Source organism: Podarcis tiliguerta, assembly GCF_965153285.1.
Source record: "Podarcis tiliguerta genome assembly, chromosome: 1".
Taxonomy (NCBI): domain Eukaryota; kingdom Metazoa; phylum Chordata; class Lepidosauria; order Squamata; family Lacertidae; genus Podarcis; species Podarcis tiliguerta.
In genome coordinates, this window is record NC_139534.1 from 58,354,416 (window position 1) to 58,378,296 (window position 23,881).

The 23,881-nt window shown below is 40.2% G+C and overlaps 1 protein-coding gene across 1 annotated transcript in view; it reads left to right on the forward strand.

Annotated features, from left to right (window-relative positions):
- The window catches only part of PTDSS2 (phosphatidylserine synthase 2), a 41,877-nt gene extending 19,794 nt beyond the window's left edge, over window positions 1-22,083 (forward strand). The window contains exons 4-12 of the mRNA XM_083426662.1: window positions 1,645-1,712; window positions 3,797-3,931; window positions 6,069-6,119; window positions 7,302-7,415; window positions 8,660-8,778; window positions 10,452-10,566; window positions 12,086-12,231; window positions 18,796-18,981; window positions 19,772-22,083. Coding sequence (XP_083282788.1) covers window positions 1,645-1,712; window positions 3,797-3,931; window positions 6,069-6,119; window positions 7,302-7,415; window positions 8,660-8,778; window positions 10,452-10,566; window positions 12,086-12,231; window positions 18,796-18,981; window positions 19,772-19,916 — 1,079 coding nt within the window. The 3' untranslated portion in view covers window positions 19,917-22,083. The remainder of the gene's footprint in view (window positions 1-1,644; window positions 1,713-3,796; window positions 3,932-6,068; window positions 6,120-7,301; window positions 7,416-8,659; window positions 8,779-10,451; window positions 10,567-12,085; window positions 12,232-18,795; window positions 18,982-19,771) is intronic.
- The last annotated feature ends 1,798 nt before the right edge of the window (window positions 22,084-23,881 follow it).

Genomic DNA, 23,881 nt, shown 5'->3' on the forward strand with positions numbered 1-23,881 from the left:
CATTTTCAAATTAATGTTAATTTTCTTTCTTTGTTTGTTGAAGGAGGATGAGTATACAGACCTTACAGTGCAATCCTATGCTTGTCAACTCTCAAATCAGGCCTACTTTGGTCAGTGGGTTTATTCCCTGGCAGGCATGTTCAGAATTGCAGTCTTTCTCACATAATGTGATTCTGTGAGTCACTTGTCAACAAACTGAGTGCTTTAAACACTCATAGTACTGGTTTTGAAGCAAAACATAATGAAAAACAATTTAGAAATTGTAACTCAGTGCTGACCTTCACTGTTAGAAATGTTACCTTTTCTATCATATACGTGAGAAGAAAAAGGCAGCTTGATAGAATGGAGATGCTTTTGTAATATTGAATGGGTGGATCATCTGAAAATGGTTCAAAAGGAATAAGTGGCCAATTTTCACACACACCCCTCCTGAGTTAAGCATTATTTTCAAACATTGCACACATCTCTGCAATTACATAAAGTGATTTCCAAAACTGCTTGGAAAGCATAAAATAATCTGCTTTCTACAGAGCAACAAAGCTATTAGAGAAAGGACATTTCAGCTAGTCTGTCGTCTGAACTTGAGTAGTGAAGAAGACATAAGGCTGTTAATGAGAGTGCTAGAATAAAAGAATAAATGAGTGATCTGTCACTGAAGAGAAATGAGTGCTAATTAGGGATGCATGAGCATTCCTATGGTTGCCCTGAATGGAGCCTGATCTTTTCAAATGCTCCTTGTGAGCAGCCACAGAACACGCATAGGCACTACAAAACTACAAACCTTATTTGGGTGAGACAGTGATGGGTGTTCCTGTTCCTAGCAAGGAGACTAGGGCTAGAACTGTCCCTTTCATTCTTCCTTCCCCACTATCCTGGGACTACAATTCCTAGCATTCATGACAGAAAAATGACCCTGTAAATTAGGGCTTGCATTTGTGAGTCAAATGTGGACCTTTTCACAGCAGGGGCCTGTGTGTGGGCATTTGAACTATACTTACCATATCCTAGTTTTAACAAGTGCATTTAAGTGTGTTAGTTGTGGAAGTCTCATAATTAAGTTGCCAAAACAGGAGTAGTTAAAAATAGCAATGCTGCGATACACTTCGAAGAAAGCTTGGTAAATGTTTATGATTCGAGGTGTGTCTGAGGAACATTGCCTATGCTGGTTGTTCATTCATGAGATACTTAAATGGAATATCTAAAACTATCATAATAAAATCAGAACTGATATTTTTTGCCAGAGTGGAAAATCTGAGCTACATCCATCTAGCCTTATATTCCTTAATACTGGGACTATTTTCATCAACTATGGGCGGAACAAAGAGAGAACTTGTTTAGCAAGGGTATTATCAGATATCAGATTTTGAAAGGTCATCTTGTCTTCCTAAATATGACACTGGTAGGTAGCTATTAAATATGTATGTGAACCTTGTCTCAAAGGAATAGAACAAGATTATGTTGTGCAAAAACAATCCTTGATTATAAATAAATGTGGATAATTGAAAAAATGTGGGTTCCTAGCAGCACATTTCAAATCTTGTTTAGTGTTGTGTTGAAGGCATAATCACTCCATAACTTAAAATACATTCTGCACTAAAGATACCATTTATGTGTATGTTCTGATTTTCTTGCTTGTTCTTTTAGCCTACTGGAGGTTTTGGCTGTGTGTCAGTGTAGTGTATGAGCTTTTCCTCATCTTCATACTTTTTCAGGTAAGGATTTAAAAATTGCATCTTTTATGCAGTTTATTGGGGATTTTTAAAGAAGTTTTGTAAAAGGTAACAAACATGAACAATAAAATGGGAAGTTTTCTTTAAAAGGAAACGTGCAACATAGACAGCTCTCTTTATACCAGACCAGATCACCAGTCCATCTAGTTCAGTATTATCTACTCCTGACTGGCTGCAGTTCTCCAGGGACCTACTTCATACTGGACCCATCAGAATTTTAATCAGGCACCTTCTGCCTATAAAGCACATGCTTTGCCTTATGCCCCCTCCCATAATACAATTTGTATAATTTAATTCTTCATGGCGTGCCTTGTTGTTTAGTTATGTCTGACTCTTTGTGACCCCATGGACCAGAGCACGCCAGGCACTCCTGTCTTCCACTGCCTCCCGCAGCTTGGTCAAACTCATGTTTGTAGCTTCGAGAACACTGTCCAACCATCTCGTCCTCAGTCGTCCCCTTCTCCTTGTGCCCTCAATCTTTCCCAACATCAGGGTCTTTTCCAGGGAGTCTTCTCTTCTCATGAGGTGGCCAAAGTATTGGAGCCTCAGCTTCAGGATCTGTCCTTCCAGTGAGCACTCAGGGCTGGTTTCCTTCAGAATGGATAGGTTTGATCTTCTTGAAGTCCATGGGACTCTCAAGAGTCTCCTCCAGCACCATAATTCAAAAGCATCAATTCTTTGGTGATCAGCCTTCCTAATGGTCCAGCTCTCACTTCCACACATCACTACTGGGAAAACCATTGCTTTAACTATGTGGACCTATATGGCATCCCTACAGTCTAATATAAGAAAATGTTCCTGTGCAGAATGTTACTGAGAGCTGTCAGAAGAGGAGGTATCCACTCTTCTCAAGGCAAGGGGATTATTGCCTCTGCACTCATTTTATTTCACACATCCATGTAAACAAAAGCCAAGGAAGCTTCTGTCAGGACTTTCCCCTCTGGCTAGGTAGGTAGTTCTTGGCAAATGTGTTTGGGTTGCAGTCTCGTATCTTGCATGGGATTTCCTGAGAACTGTTAAGCTTATCACAGCACCTTATGCTATATGGGGACTAGTCTCTCAGAACACCGGGAGAGTATTTTAGCTACTATTTCATTTGCAAGTAAACCAGGAAAGCACTTCTTGGTAATTCCATAGGTTGTGAAAATTCTTATTCTTGATTTCAGTGTTCCCAGTTGAGCCTATTCCCTGCAGAAATGCCATAATGATCTAGGTCTGCTTCTGTGAGAGTGCCCCTCCCCAACTCTGAACAGCTCCAGAGGTTCCAGGCAGGCTCAGATACTCTTTACCTGTCAGGTGTGTCACAACCATGGGACTTAAATACTACCAGCTTTGTTGTGGCCATGTACCTGCCCATCTGTTTCAAGTCAAAGCAATTATTTCTAGATGTGGATCTAGTCACCCTTACACTCTTAGTTCTAGTCTCCTGTAGCCACGTGCCAGTTATTTGAGAGAAGATTTCACTTTCACCTCAAATGCCAAAGGATCTTGGGTAGCTTGCTTCTGTCGTTCAGGAAGCAAAGGTGCTCGTTGTTAATGAAGCATGTTCTATGGGTGCCACAACTAGGGGTGGAGTGCAGAGTACACTTAGGAGAGTGCTGCAGTAATTTAATTTTATTTATAAAGTTTATACACCGCTTGATTGTAAAAAACCATTACAAAAAGAAAAAACCATTAAATGAAAAAAACATTACAATATGTTAAAACATACAAAAAGTTAAAATACTAAAGCAGATTAAAATTCACACCAGCATTTCTAAGCATCTGGGTAAGCTTGTCTAAGCAGTGTTTGTAGAAGGTACTGAAAAGAATACATTGAGGGGGCTTTTATCTGTCTTTAGTATTGTCTTGTGTAGGTTATTAACTTATACTCTTTAAGTAGTGAATGGACACAGGGCTTTATACAGTCTTTTATTTAAGGTAATGAAACCAAATGTGCTTGACTCTTCCACCTGTGTTGCCATTTTAGAAAATGTTAAAATTACTATTCAAGAACAGTACAATATTTTATCATATTAGAACTTGTTTTAACTGTTCCTTACTAATAGATGTGCTTAATTCTTTAGACTGTACATGATGGAAGACAGTTTATGAAATTCATTGATCCAAATTTAGGAGTCCCCTTACCAGAAAGAGATTATGGTGGAAATTGCCTTATATATGATCCAGACAATGGGACAGATCCCTTTCACAATATTTGGGTAAGAGACTGAAACTGAAATATCTGATTTAGCACTGAAGCTGATCTAAAAATTTGTGTTTGTATGATGTATCATTTGGTATTTGTGCTTAATGACAATACATCACCTGCCTCATAACCACTAATGTGTATTCTGTAATTCCATACAAGTGCAGAATTCAGATTCCTGAGAATCTCAGGCTTTACTAAAAAAAAACAACCAACCCCCCCCCCAAACCAAGCTTTCAGCATTTTTAGCTGGTATGATAAAATGTGGGTATGTGGTGCCTGGAGTAAATACCATAGTCATAGAAGTTATTGAGCGTTGTTTTCAGATATCAGTGGGCTGAAGATTGAGCCTGTATAGCTTGCCCCCCCCCCCCATGGCTAGTTAGAAACAAAACAAATTGTGTAAAATAAGCAAAATTTCACAGATCTATATTTGGGATTCAGCAATTCTATGCATGAAATTCTGTTGTTGTTGTTGTTGTTGTTGTTGCACAAAATATACACATGCTGCTTATAACTACCAGCTGACCCTTCTATTGACCAGATAGTGCTATCCGTTTGCCTGTAACATAGCTATGCACTTTAGAAGTGGGGTTAAATTATTTAATTGCTCTTTGCAATTCAAAGTGTACTGATGTAAAACTATACCCTTTCTCTGTTGCTGTTAAATTTAGTACATATCTGCCTTAGCATTTCAAAGCTAGAATATTTTACCTGCTCAGACTTAAGACTATAGAAAAAGAATAGGCTACTATCCAAGTCAAGTGTTACTGTGTTCTGGGGTTCAGAAATCTTGTCTGATTTTAGGAGGCACGTGGCAGTGAGAAAGGAAATATACAAGAGCCAAAATTCTGCTTAAAATGTAGAGGCTATCACAATACCTCCACTGCAAATGTCTGTACTTAGCTTGCTATGGTGCTCCTTGCCAAAAGGAAAATATTGTGGCAAAGAAATTGTACATTTCCTAAGAGGGCTTAGCTATCAGTAGAAAATGTTGCCAGCTGATTATGCCAAATTCTGCCTTCATCCACCACCATTTTGTGAATGGCTTTTCCTCTGCACCACTGTTTTGAAACTGACTGGCTTCAATTTTCAGCCAACTCAAGTAGGTGGGGTAGAAAATTTGAGAACCTCTGATCTAAGATACAAGGCACTATTCTGTCAAAATTAAAATGTTACAAAAATTTGGGAGGAAAAGAATTAGATTTCCCAAAAATGCAATTAAAACAATGGATTAAAATTTATTTTGGGTTAGCGTTGTTGCCTTCCTGGATGAATATTTGCATTTTAGACGTAAGCAATAAAAGTATTGCCTTGTTGAAATTGACAGTATGTGTGTATCTAAAATATCTGATAAACTTTATGGGAAATACTCCAAACTGCAACCTAGTAATCAGTGAACTAGTTACCGTATTTTTCGCCCTATAGGACGCACTTTTTCCCCTCCAAAAATGAAGGGGAAATCTGGGTGTGTCCTATGGGGCGAATGCAGGCTTCGCGGACCTCTCCGCAAACAGCAGGAGCGCTCCCGCTGCTTGCGGAGAGGTGCCTGCATGCTGAAGCCTGCGCGCGCTGAGCTCAGCGCGTCCAGGCTTCGCGGACCTCTCCGCTAGCAGCGGGAGCGCTCCCGCTGCTGGCGGAGAGTTGCCTGCATGCTGAAGCCTGCGCGCGCTGAGCTCAGCTCGTCCAGGCTTCGCGGACCTCTCTGCTAGCAGCGGGAGCGCTCCCGCTGCTGGCGGAGAGGTGCCTGCATGCTGAAGCCTGCGCGCGCTGAGCTCAGCGCGTCCAGGCTTCGCGGACCTCTCCGCTAGCAGCGGGAGCGCTCCCGCTGCTGGCGGAGAGGTGCCTGCATGCTGAAGCCTGCGCGCGCTGAGCTCAGCGTGTCCAGGCTTGCGGACCTCTCCGCTAGCAGCGGGAGCCAGCACTGGGCTCCCACGGCTTGCAGAGAGCTGCCTGTTTGGGGGCTGGGGTCGGGGGAAGCTCGGGCTTCCCCAACCCTGCGCCTGGGGGGGGAAATAATTTTTTTCCTTTATTTCCCCCCCAAAAAACTAGGTGCGCCTTATGGGACGGTGCGTCCTATAGGGCGAAAAATACGGTACCTTATAAACGGGTCTAATCTGTGTAACCCAGTTTTTCTGCTTGAATTAAAGGACAAACTAGATGGATTTGTTCCTGCTCATTTCCTTGGCTGGTATATAAAGGTGAGAATCGGTCCTTTTTGTGTTCAGCTATTGTTAGCATTTGCAGCTTGACTGCTTCTCCTTCAATGTTACCAGTGTGAAAAATCAATTATGTCAGGCACTCATCTGTGAAAATGTTTAAACTGTGTTTGTTCAACTTCAACTATTTCTTACTATACTGGGTCATTAATTTCCTTCAAGGCTAGGAATCTTTTTACATGTTGTGTCCTCACATTTTGATACATAAACCTCTAAACCTCTGCATGTTAACAGCAACATATTTTATCTGGGTAATAACCAGTATTTGTCTGGAGTAGACCTCTTGAAATCAATGGACATAAGCAACCACTGATTTCACTGAGATTATTCAGAATATGATTTTCTTGGATATCACCTATTGTCAACAGTTGACTTCAGAACTTACAGTTTAATGACTCAATTGCAACTATGGGGGAACATTTGCTTAACATGGAATTTTGCATGATGTTCTCATGTTGTTGCATCATCATAACAGTGCTCCATTAGGACAGTGCAACAACATCTGTATTTTTATATAGTTGTCATGGATATTTAGCATTTCTCTTCCAGGTAAAATGCTGATTGTGCTGCTCAGTATTTAATCTCAAAATTAAAGCAGCCCAGCCACCCATTGGCCCCTCAGTGAAAGGCAGCTTCTTTCAGTTGAGTAGCTTGTTAAACCTTCTGCTCCATCTTCTCTGTGACTTACAGGTACATGCAAGTGGCTAGTCTGGTAATCTTTTCTGCTCTTTTTGATTAAAACTAGAATATTGGATAGTTGATGCAGCGTTTGTCCCTGCAGGATAAACATGAATAGTACTTTCAGGTCAAAATAGAAATATCCTTGAGAGTCACCTCAGGTTTTTGAAAGATGTCTGAAAACTTAAAGAATAGTTCTGTCTTCTGCTTGAAAATATGTTTACCAGTCTGTGCTTCTCATGGTTATAAGGTCTTCTGATCCGCTTGTCTGGAACTGCTGATCTTCAAAGGAGCACAGAGATCTGGTGTGCAGCCTACTATACTGTTATCCGCTATGGCTGCAAGCTTTCCCCGCTATATTTAACTCAGACTATTCTGAACCCTTTGTAGAGCACACTATATAATGCTTGTTCCTTTATTTAGTAACTCAAGATTTTGAATAATCTGTAGGATTAACTTTCCTTTTCATTTTTTAAACCCTTTCAGACATTGATGATTCGTGATTGGTGGATGTGCATGATTATCAGTGTAATGTTTGAATTTCTGGAGTACAGTCTGGAACATCAGCTCCCAAATTTCAGTGAATGTTGGTGGGACCATGTGAGTACTGTTCTCTAAAGAAATATGCTAATGGCTCAAATTACTACGCCAAGAATCTACTTTAGGTGCTTTAGTTACTAACGTGAGTAGCATTAGGTGGATGGGGGTGTTTCTTTTTCTTTCTTTTTTTAATCCTTGCTATCTGAAATCCAGGTAGTTCTAAACTGTAATATTGTCTGTATGAATTACTGTCAGGGAACTGCCATCAGTGCCGGAGGGAGAGAGCAAAATCCAGAGGGATTCCGGAGAGCGTCCCGGGAGTGGGAGAGGCAGCCCATCTTCTGGGGAAGAGAATCAGCGTAGCACCAGTGGAGAAGGGGGGCAGATGGGGGAAGCGGCGAGGCGGTCCATGACTCCTTGCCGGGGACCAGTGGGGAGAGTAGAGGTCCTCCGCTGCCTACCCCTCCTTGCGCAGAAGGCTTTCGCGCAGAGTGAGTAGGAGGAGACTAGGCGTCAAGGAGCTTCTTTGCTGGAAGAAGTTTAAGAAACGCCCACTGACGGATTCTGCCAGCGATTGAGACAGTCACGGGTGAGTGGCTGTCCGGACAGGAAAGGTTCACTCAGGCAACCCAGCCAGGTGTTTGCACCGGCTTACGCACGAGCAACCCCTAGAACCACTACAATTACCTTTTTGTGTATGCTAATTAAATGTCTGCTATATGGCATTCTTGAAAAAGACTTATGGTAGTTTATGGACTCTTCCCAATAAATATATTTCCTGTGTTTGGACATAGCAATGAGGAATGTGCAAGAGGAATTAACCTAGGACAACTTCATACTTGCAACCCTCACCTCCACTGCAGCTGTGAGGAGGGAACTGGAAGCTTTTGTTTCAGTTTTTGGGTAGCTGCAGATTAAAATTACTTTGAACCCTAAAATATGGTTGGTCTTAACTATAGTACAGCAGAACTAACCAGCTTGGTAAGCATAGCTTAGAAGTTGGCTTACTTTACTAAACCCATAGTTAAGACTTAGCCACATGAGAGCAAAAGCATTTACCTCTATTGTTTACTAACCACAGCTTGAGAAATGTCATTTCTTGTCCACTTTAGGTTATACAACAATCATTTGAAATAATTTGTAGCATGTGTTAAGTACATATCAGAATTGTGCAAAATTTTGTTGAAAACCTAATTTAATAGAAAGCAAATGTAAAGTATATGCTTGTGAATCCACACTACTGCTAATGCTATGCCATAGAATTTGTAGTGGTGGTTTAAGTTAGTTTTTCTTTTCTTTTTAAGTGGATTATGGATGTAGTAATATGCAATGGACTTGGCATTTATTGTGGAATGAAGACTTTGGGGTGGCTTTCTTTGAAAACGTATTCATGGCAAGGACTTTGGAACATTCCGACATACAAGTACGTTAAATGATAAAATTTCATACCTAAATGAAATAACTTTAAATTCTATGTATGTTAATGTAACCTATTTATTTTCATTTGGGTTGTTATAGTCATTTCATTCTGATACAGACTAGGACTAATCTAGAGTAAATTATTTATTGCATTTCACAGAGGCGTTGCTCAAAAAGAGTCTTAAGGTGACTAACAGTCAGTATCCAATATACAACAAATGTGAACATATAACAATAGCTAAATGGCTAGTGATTACAACCTTTTTTTAAAAAAGAATTTTTAAAAAACTAGAAATATGAATTTATGTGACATAAATATTTGACTTTCTGGAAGGTGATAGATTAGGCCAGCTGGCTTCTACAGGAGATGAGGAAGAGGCAGTAGGGTGCTTTTTGCCATTTTTACTACTAAAGCTATAAAAAGTAACTATGATATGAACCATATTTCCCATGAATGAAATTGTTGCTCTCTAGCTTCTGTAAATACTTCTCAAAATGCAAAGTTGAGTAAGTCAAAGCTGACCACCAATAACCAACTATGGCTTGCCAATTACCAGTGTAAAACCAAACGTTTCTTATGCATCATTCATATTTCTGATATGCTTATTCATTGCATTAGTCTTTAAAGAAGTGTGTTTTAGCCAGTAATGTTCCCAGGTACCAAGTTCCTTATAGTTCCTTTCTTATAGCATCAGTCTTTAAAGACAGGAGAATAGCTTTCTTGATTGGCTTCATTCACACAAAACACTAAACCATGGCTTAGTCTTAATCGTTTGTAGTTCAACAAACCATAAGTCATCCATCTCTCAGCCGAGCAAACAAGTACAGTAATGGATTGTTTCTCTAAAGCTTGGTTTGTTTTCCAAACTTCTTCACTCATACCTTTATAGCTTGACATGCATCTGGAGTAGGATGCCAAACAATCCATGGTTAAGCAAAACTGTTTGGTTCAAACATAATGTCAAATCATAGTAAAGGCAAACCATGGTTCATAAGCCAACAGCAAACAGTGCCTTTGCACTGTGGTTTGTAGCCAAAGAAAAAGCCCTTGGTTTAATATTCAGGACTTCAAGCCCATGGAGTCATACATTCAAACAAACCATAGTTAGGCTGGACAAATAAAGACCATATTGTAGAAAAGAACTATGGCCAAATTGCTTTCTGTAAAGAAAAATGGTCTAGGAGCCATATGTGAAATCTCTTAATTTAGGATATTAACCACTTTTTCTCAAATGGTCTATATAAATGTGTATTGATAATTAACCATTTAAATAATGAATCCAGTTTTAACTAGAGGGATAGCCAAGCTCAAATCATGATCACTTCCAAACAAATCCATACTAATTATTGATTAGTATGATTATAGCAATACAGGGAGTAAGACAGTAATCTTGAAATATGAACAAAAATTCACTGATATTTGAAGCAAAGTAAGTTGATTTTGTATAACTTAATAAGCAATTTATTCAAACCTTTTTGGCTTAGCTCAAGGTCTAATATCTAAACAAAGTTAACAAATCCACCAAATTTATTCCCAGCATCCTTGAGCTGCAGTACTGACTATGGAACAGAGTTTTGGGTATTTGAATAGATTGTGAAATAAAAATCATAATTTAGTAACTTGTGACATGGTTAATGCAACACTTTTCATGAGATACTTGTGATTTTCTCCCTCAGAGGAAAAATGAAGAGAATTGCCTTCCAATTCACGCCATACAGCTGGGTTAAATTTGAGTGGAAGCCAGCATCCAGTCTTCGCAGATGGCTAGCAGTCTGTGGTATTATTTTTATAGTAAGGACCAATACTTCATTGTAGCTGCACCAAACTGACATAAGTGTTTAGAATTCTTCTTGCTTTTTAACATTACAAAGATGGAGTTCTCAAATTCTCCCCATGTCAGAAAAAGACTCGTTGAGTCTGACATAGTGAAGGGTAGGGTTTCTCTAGCAGCATGCCTATATTTATCCCAGGAGCAAGGCAATTGTAAGAAGTAAGGAGAGAAGAAACCATCTGTACCCATAGCATCTGCAAGTATCTATAAACTGGGCAGAGTGTGCCAACTTATAGCAGGGACTGCTATTTCATTTATTATAAGCCATTTTGGCCCAATTAGTGTGTAACACTAAGCCTAAACCATGGCTTAACATTAATGAGCAAATGTGTGTGTTTCTGGAGAAAAGAGTGCAACCTCTTCTGGTCCTGATGCTGTGAGCTAAGCCATGCTTTGGTTTAATATTGCATCTGAACCTGGGCTTATGGTTTATCTTGGCTGCAGACAAACCTCAAGCTGTAAGCCATAGAACAGAGCCTGGCTACAAGTCATTGTTTGTCTGGAGTGGAATAAACCTGGCATAACATTAAGCCAAGCTATGACAGCCTACAGCCCACAGAAGCACCAGGACTAGAGGAGCATAATGGTTGCGATGTTCTCTTGGGGAACCTGTTCAATGTTTGGCTTAACATTGAGTGAAACTAGGTCTTTGAGTGTGACAGAAGTGGGGTAAAATTTTATTAAGTTCCCTGTTAATACCTGTGCAGGGAAGCCAAGAACATGCTTCCCCATTGTTCCACTGTTGTATAGCTAAAGACAGAAAGATGGCCACCTGTGTGGTTCTCTGATTCTGAAGTAAGAGAAAATACCTCCTTATTACCTCTGGGGGAGGAATACCATTCTTCCAAGGTACTGCAAGTACCGTATTTTTCGCCCCATAGGACACACTTTCCCCTCTCCAAAAATGAAGGGGAAATGTGTGTGCGTCCTATGGGGTGATTGCAGGCTTTTGCTGAAGCCTGGAGAATGAGAGGGGTCGGTGCGCACCGATGCCTGTAGCTCTCCAGGCTTCAGGAAGCTATCCGCAAGCCTTGCAAGCCCGGCGGGAGTTCCCGCGGGGTCACAAGGCTTGCGGGCAACAGCCTGCAGCCCAAAGCACGGGGTGCCCTCCGGAGGGCGCCCTGTGATTCGGGCGGGTGTCCGCAAGCCTTGCGCGCCCTGTGGGAGGTCCTGCCGGGTGTGCGAGGCTTGGGGCGGCAGCCCGAAGCACGGGGAGCCCTCCGAAGGGCGCCCCGTGCTTCGGGCAGGTGTGCACAAGGCTTGGGGCTGCAGCCGCGGCTGGGGGGGGGAGAAATAATTTTTTTTTATTCACCCCCCCCCAAAAAAAAAACCGAGGTGCGTCCTATGGGCCGGTGCGCCCTATAGGACAAAAAATACGGTACATTCAAATTCCTATACTTAAGGATTTACAGCATGTTTTAAATATGAATAATTGGAAACCACCTGAAATTAAGTGATTGAATGGCACATTTTTCTCAGTTTTTATTAGCAGAGTTGAACACTTTTTACTTGAAATTCGTCTTGTGGATGCCTCCAGAACACTATCTGGTCCTGCTGCGGCTTGTCTTTTATGTGAATGTGGGAGGTGTAGCCATGAGAGAGATCTATGACTTCATGGATGATCCGTAAGTGGTTACTCTTATTCATGCTTATTTGCTTAATTTTAGAATTTGTGAGAATTGCTGCATTTTAGTGGCAAAAATATTAGGGCAGTGGATGGATCAGTCTGCTGCTGCTAAAACATCTGTAGCCTTGAGAAGAGTTGCAGTTTTTTGTTTTCAGACACGAAATACATCATTGTTTGCCAGTTATATGCTTTGGATTGCAAATGTCACTTTGCTGTGTGCTGCCACACAACAACCTGAAAATATGCTAATGATTCATATTAGCTTGGGCACAGTTAGCTTTTGCATAGAACAGCACTTTGAATGGCCTTTTCTAAGGGACTGAATGATTGAGGGAAATAGCTGTGTCTGGAGGGTCTAGCTATAAGACCCTTCTTAAATCTTGTTCCTTGAGATTTTCCAACAGATCTCTTTCACGTCCTATACATCTTTAGAATTTTACAAGTGTCTGCCCTCGCATGGCAGTGCATGCACTAAACACCTGCCTGATTAGAGCTTGTTCCGTCTGCTTCCTTGTTTAGCAAACAGTAGGACCCATATCCCTTAGACTGAGTTTGGTTTTGGCTTAGTGGTGATGGAACAAACTGGCTGATCCCACTACTTAAGCTTATTGTTTCTTCACTGACCAACACAAAAAGTGTCTGTGTTCAGAATCTAGGGTTCCAATACTTTATGAAGATCAGTTTCTCTTGCAAGTCTTTGACTCCTAGAACTGGGAAGAAGGGCCCAACCTGATTACTTAGTCGGAATTCAGGACATTCAGCAGTGACAGGCCATTCCCTGCCCCCTGGTGTTGGACCTACTGATTTGGGATATACTTCCTGCTTTAAGGTAAGAAGAGGCCTCCGTTTCTCATTAGTGAGCTCCTCTCCTCAGCACCCCGGCCCATCTTCTAGTCCTTGTGTTTGAGTTGAAAAAACATCTTGTCTCTTGTTCTTCTGCCCTCTGTTCAACTACATGGCATAACATTGGAACAGGGGAGCGTCATAAGTCACCAGTGCTTCATTCACTGTGTTGCCATTCTTTGCTAATTCAAGATGCAGAAATTGATGACTACATGCAGCAAAGAGAGCCATCATGAGTTATAGATGAACAATATTCTACTACTTGCTTTTCTTATTGCTAAAGTGATAGCACATCCTAGTTCTGCAGATGTTCCAGATCCATATGAAGTTAAGAAGAATTTCCCCACTCTCACATTTTCCGCTGATAAGAATGTTGGAAGCAAAAGAACTGTCTCCATAACTGCTTTTTTTCCTCCCTAAAAGGCATCTTTTCAAACACAACGTATATAATTCTCTGAAAAATCTTAGCCTTTTACTTCTTTTCTGATACCTTCTACATCATTTTATGAGGAAGTCAGAATGATTTATCAAACAATTCCTAAATAATAATATTTGTTTAGAGGAACCATTTCCTGCAAAACATCCCAGATTTTACTGTGTACATGCTACTGTCATGCAGCAGGAAAGCTGCTAATTTAAGAGTCTATAAACTTAACATTCATTTGCAAATGTGATTTTTATCAGTCTTTTTCCATCTGCAGCAAAGGATTTGGGAGTGTATAGGCCCAAATGTGGGGAAACTTCTTGAATTCAAGACAGAAGTGAAGGCTCTTATCCCTGCCTTTCTAATGGCTAACTACACATGTGCCAGATGACAGAGTAATCAGCTTTGTAATCAGTTTTTCTTTTGTTTTACTGATGCTGCGTTCACAAGAGTCCTTTTGTTCTGAGGCCTTTCTACTTCATATATTCTTGGCAAATATGTTTTGCTTTTCCCTAAAGAGTTTTTTGCATTTTTTCCCTACTTTCTTCAGTTAGCGGGACAGTTGTCTGCAGCTTTCTTCTTTCGTTTCTTGCTCAGGTGGGCAAAACTACCTAAGCTGCCTCCCTCCCAATAATGGCTGCTTGGTTCATGGCATGGGGGGAGGGCTTTAAAACTCCTTTCAATATGGCAAGGAAGCTTCTTTTGCAGCCAGCAACAGCCTATCTTTTCTTCCTTGGAGAGGCCACCATCAACAAGACATATGGGGCCTGTGAAACTTCAGAAAGAACAACATACTGGAACAGCTCCTATTTGTGAATCTCCTTCTGAGATTCTGCCTCACAACTAAGCACAGCCTCTGTGAAGGTGGCAACAAACAGGTATACTTAAAGCAAAATGTTGTATTGATCTACTGGACTGTATCCACAAAGCCAACCATATACTGTGAGCAGTAAGATGGCAGGGCCACTTAACAACTGAGGAGGCTTGTCTTAGAGCCTGAGGATTTCTTTGCTGACAAAATGCCAAGGCAGTTTGGACATTTGAACTTTCTGGGAAATTTTTAAATGGCAAGATACTTGTATTGAATTCCTGATTTCTCTTTGAAAATCTTTACCACTTGTACCTCTTTCAAAACGGCTGGCCGTTCTTGGTTATGGTGGTCAAACGTCTCTTTAAAGGTCCCATGCTTCTTTTTTATCCCTGTTGATTTTCGGAAGAAAATAATCATATGAAACTAGCTGAGTCACTCATTTTTGCTTCTCTGAACATATCAGAAAAAATTAAGGACTTCAAATTGGTTTTAAGTTTGATTATTTTAACAATCTTTGGCATAGCTAAGATCAAATTATTGATTTAAATACTTAGGTTTGATTCAAAAGGTTCTAAAGCTGCCTTGCAGTGGAGTCCACCCTAGGCACACCATATAAGCATCAGTGCGTAGACTGTTTTAATTGTCCTGACAGTAAAATAATTCTGTGAAATATGAACAATAGCACTGACGTTCAATACAGCTCTCAAATGCAGCTCTTTGTAAATAGATACAATTCTTTGTCATTGAATTCAAGTTTGGTTGAATAAATCTCGCCTTTCAACAGCACATTGTCTGTAAGGCAGGAAACTTTCCACTGTTACTGCTTCTTAGTGGCTTCCTTATTGATTGCATGCTTTGTAGGAGATGGAGAAGAGTAGCTTCTGCTCTGCCTCCACAATCAGCTTTTCAAATACATGGAGAGAGATGTAGGGGACTATTATCCTGAATTTAGTAAAGTATTTTCATCATATTGTATTAGAGTGGTACTCAAGTCAGTCCAGAACAATCTTGAAAAATGAAGAAGGAAAGTTAATGACAAGCTACAGTCCATCACAGAACAGAATAACCTGAAGTCTCCAATATGGATCAAGTAAACAACTGGGATTTTTAAGGGTCTCATCTTGAGTACACTTTGGCCAGGTGTTGCTGTTGATTATTTATTAAATTTGTATACATCCTTCATCTGAAGATCACAGAGCAGCTCACAACATAAAAATACAAAATGAGAATGCAAAATACAGAATAAAACAAAAATAAACCAGTAACATCCCTGCCGCAAACACATTTAAAAGGACATGTTAATCAGCCCAAGGCCTGGTTAAAGTTCATATAGAGAGAGTCTGATTTGCCCTCCACACTGAAAAAAGTTGTTGGAATGAGATGCAATAGCCAACCTTCAACAGAAGACAGCACTCTCCCCCCCCCCCGCCCAGTTCTCTGTAAATTTAACTCTTTTCCCAATAGTAGAGCAGGAAATTGAAAGCCCAATCACTCATATTGTTGCTCTTTAGTACCTTTCTTTTTTCAGGCAGACAATGTTGACATGGTCATCGCCACCCCTTCAATCTTAAATAGCCTTTTAGTTCCTTTTCACTATCATGCTGCTCTTCATCTCTTCCCCCAGTTCTGCCATGCACTTACCTATGGCTACCATGATTAAATTTCACTTTGCAGTTTGTCATGCTGTGTTTTGAAAAACATGGAAAACTGGATTGGAAAGATGGGAGGAAAGTATTCGTGCATTCCCTCTGGATTATATAAATAATGCACTGTTAAGGTTATTTTCAAAGAATAATGTCAAGAGGATATGGAATCAAAGCAATTTGATGTCATTGGTGGGTGTGTTAGTCCTAGATAGCTAGCTGATGGAAGCAGGTATACGAGTGGTGGAGTTTTGGTTGGTCTTATCTCTTGGAAGTATCCATTGGGGTTCCTGACAAGTTTTGTGGAGAAAGGTTCAGACCATAGAAGTTTCCCTACCTTATTCAGGCCTAAGATCACACATGGTTTACGATCCTTGATATTAAAAGCATGAAGTGAACTGAAGACAAATCAGGATGATAAGGTGAAACCTAACAACAGTGGGAGTACAAAAAGTCCTATTATTATTATTATTATTATAATTAATTAATTAAATTTGTATACCACCCTATACCCGCAGGTCTCAGGGCAGTTCACAATATAAAAACATGTGCTAAATAGGAACACAGGGCATCACCACATTTGAATTGAGACCCATTTCGTTTTTTAAGAGTAAATGGGTGGGTTTTCTCCCATATGGGTTCTACCTGATCACACTATTCTTGGTCCCCCCCCCCCTCTTGCCTACAGTGGCTTACTCATCTCAGACTTTTTGGAGTTATCTCCTTTGCAATCTTCAGACCAGTCTAGTTTGTTGCCCCGACATTGCTTACAACACATTGTAGTTTGGAATCTAGGGGCTGACTGGTAGAGAGCCAATCTGTAGATGACAATCTTGCTTTACAGTGTTCTTGTGCAAGGTAGGACCTCTTGAAGGGCTTTTTAGTGCCTTCCAGCTCTATGTCATAGCTGACTGCAAGCACATAGGTAAGGGCCTTATAGTAAGACAGACTACTGAACCAGCTAATTTGGTGTTGCCTCATTTGCCTAGCATAAAGATCTCATGTAGAGGTTTTTCTCAGCGATAATATATGAGATCTTTCATCTGGAGATACCAGGGGTTGAATCTGGGTCCTTGTATGTGCAAAGCATGGCTTAGTGATAGAACATGTGGCATATTTCTTTTCCACTCTCTAGAAATGGACATGAAAATGCACTGTTAATCTAGGGTAGAAAAATCTCCCAATTGTTATCTGGCATACCAACTAAATTTGTATCATTTGTACCTGCAGTCCTTCTTATTGAGATATGAGATAGCTATGGGAGACCATGTTTCTCAATTTTCAGTGGATATTCTCAAAATTTTGAAAACATATGTTCTATCCTTCCAGTGCTATCTGGATGCTGATACACTGCAGTGTCCTTGCTCCATTTCCCTGGTTGAAAACTTGTTCACCACTGTCCTATGAAAACTAGCTTTTCCTGAAAAATTGTCAATCCAGTCTGTTTTATTTGTGATTGTTCTTCCATAGTAAATTGTAATCACTTTGGAAATCCTGTATTGGTAGGCAATATTTTAAGAGGCAGTTAAGAGTTGCAAGATTTTGAAAAGATTGCTGAATTCCTTTTTTGCAGACTGTGTTCATGGCTATATAGATATTTTGAAACACCTAATATATATGTTGAAGCCATTTCCTAATGCCCTGTGTGACCAAGAAACTGAACACAACAAAAGCCATATGTCATTGTCGGTTCATCAGCTTCCACGAACTTCTGTGGAACAAAGCAAATACTTTGCAGTCTGGAACAGCTGAGAAGTCAAAAAACCTCTGTCTCTCATGCTTGATTCTGGGATCACCAGGGACACAGGGTCCACCCAACCTCACTGGCATTGCTTTGTGTATGTTTTCACTTTCCTCCATATAAATGAATGGTGTTCATTCCAACAGAGAAAATATATAGTATTGCCAGCAACCCTGACTGGCTGACCTAGCCATCATCAAAAGAGACTTCAGCTTAGGGTAGGAAAAACAGAACAGTGCTCCTTCCCATCCTGCTGAAGGTGGTTCCAATGTAGAGAAAGAAGGGAGCAATACACTTCTGGTGTATTGCCACCAATATCTGGATTTAAGAGGAGGGAAGACAGCACTGTAGAGAACTGCCACTTCTCTGTGTTAAACACAGCTGCAGAGTTGGGGCTGTGAAAATATATTGTCCCACTCCACTCTTCCAGGACTGGAGGAAATACTTAGTTTGGAAAAACAGAGGACAGGCCAGATTTGGAAAATCATGCCCTGTCTGAAGCAATTGTTTGCAGGAGGGAAATGTCCACACACACCCATTGGGCAACATTTTAATGCTAGTAAATAGAATAAGGGCAATAAGGATTAACTTTTCTTGCTACAGCAGTGGCTCTTGTTTAAAAGTTTCCTTGTGTAGATTTTTCCAGGAAGTGTGTGTTTTAAGGCAACAAATAGGGGATGTGACTTTTTATTTCCCACTGTAGAAACAGATAACTTAGTCATGCCTCTTGAAGAATTTTGCTGGAGCTTGTTTTGTTAGAGCTTGTCACTTCAAAGTTCATTTGCTCTGTCATGTTACTGAACAATAAAGTTCTGCTTTGTAAATAAGGGGAAACTGCACACTAGATTATTTGCTTGTCAACTGTTAAGCCACACAAAATTGCTATATATTTTTTTCAACCTTCAGTGGTAGAAATTAGAAGGGCAGTTGTTAAATTAAACTGTATCTTCCTTTTTTAAAAAAATTGCTGAAGAACAAAGCTATTATACAGTATTGTGTGTAATATGGTCTTGTTATCAGAGAAGTGCCTATTCTGTTTTTGTTTTGGAAATACCATTTTGAATGTACACCTATGCACTAATGCTGCTTTATTATTGCAGGAAGTTCTATAAGAAGTTGGGTCAGCAAGCATGGCTGGTTGCTGCTATCACAGCTACAGAGTTCCTTATTGTGGTAAAATATGATCCCTACACCCTGACGTTATCACTTCCTTTCTACATTACTCAGTGCTGGATTCTTGGAGTCACACTTGTGCTTATTTGGACAGTGTGGCGTTTCTTTATTCGGTAAGCAAGGGTTGACTGGACTAGGTGAACTCATGGTCTGATCCACCAGGCGTCTATCGACAGTGCTAGTCTGGGCATACCCTGGAACTGGCTCACCACATGCGTTTTCTCCCTTTCTGCATTGCTGCAGGCTAATTCCTGCTCCTGCCACTTTGCTTAAAGCCACTGGGCCAGAATCAACTAAACAGTTGAGATAGTGGAAGCCAGTGCCCCCACTCTTCTCTCCCTACGCATCTCTACCAAAAAGGCGTGGGGGGGGGGGCATGTTCTGAGGAGAGTCCCTCAGAACAATGTACAGGGGAGAAGACTGGAGATTTTGTTCTGTCTGGCAGACAGAAATGCATGTGCTGATGGAATGGTTATAATTGTGCAACACTGAATTCCACCCTTCAGCTCTAAATCTGGGGGAGAAAATGGGAGCAGCTGCTTGCACAATGGAGAAACTGAATTGATAGTGGCAACTTGCTCCTTGTCTTTTAGTAGCTGGACAGTTGGAATTGATGGAGCTTATAAAGAAGTGGGGAGGGGACAAATTTGTGGGTGGGGTGGGAAGGATATTCTCCAAATCCTGAGTATTTACACGGCTACTGTAGTTGCTGTAGAATTATCACTTTAGAACTAGGAAATGCTTAATGTTTAGCTATAGCCAAACTCTGAGTTTGGTCGTATAATTGCCTCATTCAGGGAAATGAAAAGAAGCAACAAAAGGACTGAGCTTTTTTCTAAATTTATTTTGTTTCTCTTTTTCCCCCTCTGATATTTTTCTAAAATGTATTTGTTTTATTTCTAGAAATATCACCTTACGGTATAAAGAGATAAGAAGGCAAAAACAAGAACATAAATATGGGAAGGACAATTGTTTAAGCAATGGTGATGGACATCCTGCACTGGCAGATGAGCACAGTGGGAGTAAACTCAGAGAGAAAGAACTTTGAACTTGAGTAATGAATTAAGGACTGAGAGAGTTATTTTTCTTGCAAGTTTAACCCTCCCTAGTTTTGTAAGTTTTGATGTTTTCTCATGAATGAGAATCCTTTTGGAAAAGGTGCCACCTAATCTCTCTTGAGGAAGGTGTTTACAACTAACGCTAGAAGCAATGCTTCCCCCAAAAGGGGAACTCCGCCTAAGTGTGTTATAAATGTCTGTCATCTTACAAAATGGAGGATTAAACAGGTGCAAAGGGAATCTTAGTAGCCTCAGTTCTGGAAAACCTTGGCTGTTTGTGGGGCGTCAGGAACACATTCTATGGAATAAATATGTGCACTGTGAAAAACAGTTTGATATTTTCCGCTGCAACTACCTTGGACTGTGGTACTAATATGTCCTCCTCATCCATTCATTTCCATTCAACTATTAATACAATATCAACAAAACAAATGGAGAGATGCAATTGAAGCTCGAGAACAAACTGCATAACTTTGCACAATATACTATTGCAAACAGCTCTTGGGGGTCCTGGATCTAGTTGCCTATGTCTCAAAGCAAAGGTGCATTACCTTGAAACAGCCTGCTAGTTTTATACTGCATCCTCTTGATACCAAATACCTCTTCAGTTCATATTTATCCTGGTCTTAGGCCAGAAAGTTTAACTTTCCTGTCTGTTAGCTAAATAGAGCAAGTGAAGGCTATAATGAACGTGAAAAATATTTAATCCACCAAAGCCGTGTGTTCTTTGCCTTATTTTTCTACCACTGAGCTGGTTTCTGCTCTTGCCTTGAGTCTTAGGACCGCCCCCCCCCCCCAATTGCACATGGCAGAGCATGTCATATGATCATCCAGAACTGTCTTGTTACTTCTAGAGTTTAAGCTGCACTAGATGGAGTTATATCGAGGCAACTGCAGTGTGCACAGTCAGCCACTATATGCTAAAAGGCTACTGCTCATGAGAGCATCCAGTCCAAGAACTCTGGCTGTCTTTATTTGTCATTTGCCTCCTAAAACTCCATTGAACAAATGGGAGTTTATGTTACAAATATATTCTCTACAATTAGAGTTGTCATAGGAACGGGTTTCACATTCCTAAAACAGTTGTGTGAATTTTCTCCTTAAATGTAACACTAAATTAATATTAACAAAATAACACTGTCTTAAATCTGTTGAAACTTCTGGAAATTTGCTTTGAAGTGAAAATAAGTTAAAATGTTAGCCCTGCCCTCCTCTCTCTCTCTCTCTCTCTCCCCCCCTCCCCTCCCCCCTCCCCTCCCCCAACAAAATCTCAAAAATGCTGCAGGTTAAAGCACAATGCACAGACCTTGGCTTCATTTCATGTCAATACTTGAATGGGAAAACAAGTCTGCCTTTGCCTTGTTTCTACAATGACACTAATGTTCTCTTCTTAAACAATAGACACTTTCAGCAGGGCAAAATTAAAAAAAAAAAAAAAATCCATATAAATGAATCTTTGAAAACTCAGCAAATGAAGTAATTTTTTTAGCATATAAAATGAGTGAAGGAACTCTGTGTCATGATGATCAGAATGAGGAAGATCATATGAAGCTTATTTCTTGATTTGTGCAAGATTTACTGCTGTTAAGTAACTGAATGGGTGATGTTTATAATTAGGATTTTTCAGCTGTTCAGTAATAAGAAATACTATGGCTATAACTAGGCATTAACAGACATCTTAAAAGAGCAGATACTGAGTTGAGCTGGTACATAAAAACAAGCCTCTCCCCACATGAAAGCAGTAGGTTTTTGAAGTTGTTCAGGTTAATTTTGTACCTGTTTTGTGAGCTGACTAGAGGTAGTACCAGTGTACCTGTGCTAATGTGGCCCTAGTTTTTTCAAGGCTTGCATAGGCATATAGTCCATGTCTGTTTTTGTACTAGTAAACTCTGCCCCCTTGTAATTTTGTATTGTAGTGTCCTCCATGTATTCTGGTGGTAACAAGTGCAATGGGGAGAACGTGAAAAGAATTTTAACTTTGTTTTGTTTTTTGAGGAACCAATTGTGTAAAATTTGAGGTATGGGGGGGGGGGAATTGAAGTTGACCTCCTCTTAAAACATTACTTTTGTACTGATCTTTATGTTCATTGAAATATTGAGTCTTACAGTTATAGTCTGGATAACTGAACAGATGTAATAAAAGGTTGTTTGCTGGTGTGTCCTGAATTACAAATTTTGTTTGGGAGGGGCGTGGGTTCTCATTGACTCCATAGCTGTGATTTTCTAAGAGTGATGGAAAAGCCTACCTCATTGAAGAATTATTAACGTGGTTACACTAAAAGTAGATAATTAGGAACATTCTCTTAACTTGCCCAAGGTTTAAATAGGCACACCTAGGTCCTGTTGGTTTTAAGGGAACATGGATCTGTATTGCACCAAATTATTCAGGAATATCTTGAATTTCCTGTGGAAGTAAAACAAAATGGTTACAGGTCAAATCATATTTCTTGTTCATAAAGCTGGGGGGCCAATAGACAAGGAGAAGCTGATTCATGTAGACTTCCCATTAAGCACGAAAAGAGCGTTCAGATTTTTCTTCAGGCTACATTTGTCACACTTGCACGATAGTTAGCCTAGAGATATGGCTGTAGTGCTAACATTACACAAGAGGCTCACTGCCAGTTCTCTCCTTGCTTGGAATATCAGTTTCATCATCTGTGAGGTTGAGAAAACCAGTTATTGACCCCTTCTTCTGAGTTTCTGAAATCTGACCTCTGGCTGTGGAAGTGCAGTGATGCTTTCTCCCAGTATTCTGTCTTCCAGAATTAAGGGTTCACCGGGAGCTTGTGTTGCAATGCCATAATACAAAATGAACTGCAGCTGTCTTGTTACTAATATTACCTACCATGTATTTTAATTTAGACACTTGTGTAAGCAAAGGTGTATGAGTGCCATCTGTCTATAGCTATAATCCTTATAGCTGATTTTGCATCAGTACAGAGGTACTGAGCACATGGCCAGGTTCTGGTAAATATGGGTTTTGCTTGAAATGTAAAATAGATTAAATTCACTATTACATTTTTTAAATGTATACCATACCTTATGTGTTATTTGCTTATGGGAACTGACTTTAGTTTTAGGCCATGTCCAATAATTCATAGGAGAAAATAAATATAAAAGCTATTTCTATTACTCTAGGCTTTAGGTAAAGGAAACTCTGGACTGTGTGGCACAGTAAACACTGTCTAATTAACATGTGATAGCTGTGTTTGTACAAAACATAAAATATTCTGGTGTAGAGTCAAATTAAGTATGGAAGGAGAGGGAGGTCAGTCTAGGAGGAAAATAGTATGGTAGTGGGGACTACAGTTGATAGGAATTACAGAGAAAGATAAACCAAAGAAGCCTCACCTTAAGTAGAACCTGTTCTGGACCATCCTTTGATTTGTAAGCCTTTATCAGACACTGCCTACATATTTCTAACACTTTCTGAGAGCAGAAAAATCTCAGGAGCCCAAATTCCAAGATGCTACATTTCCTATGTGACTATAAATCCAACACTCACATTGAAAGATGCTGATAACAGCCCTTGCTGCCTTGGCACTATTTCTGGTTAATTTGAGCTCAGAAATACGAAAGTGATGCTTAGTGTGAAAAGGTAAATGAGCTGTCTTTCAGAGTCTGTCTGAAACGTGTTAAAAAGAACTTAGCACTTGTCTGAAGCCTATGCTGTTAAAAAAAATGCAGAGAGAAAACAGCTTCCATTTATGGTGCAGTGCTTCTGGGTGCCAGCCTGACATCTTTGCAAAGGAAGTGTTGTTTTCTAAAGACAGAATTGTAGTGTTGAAAGGGATGATGAGGGTCATCTAGTCGAGCTACTGCAATCCAGGAATCTTTTGCCCAATACGGGGCTCAAATTTGAAAACATTTATGAGCTGCAGTGAGCTAATGAACGGTTATTAGTGCTGGCTTCAATACAAAGACCTAGGTTCCAGTCGTTAAGAAAAAGTGGGGG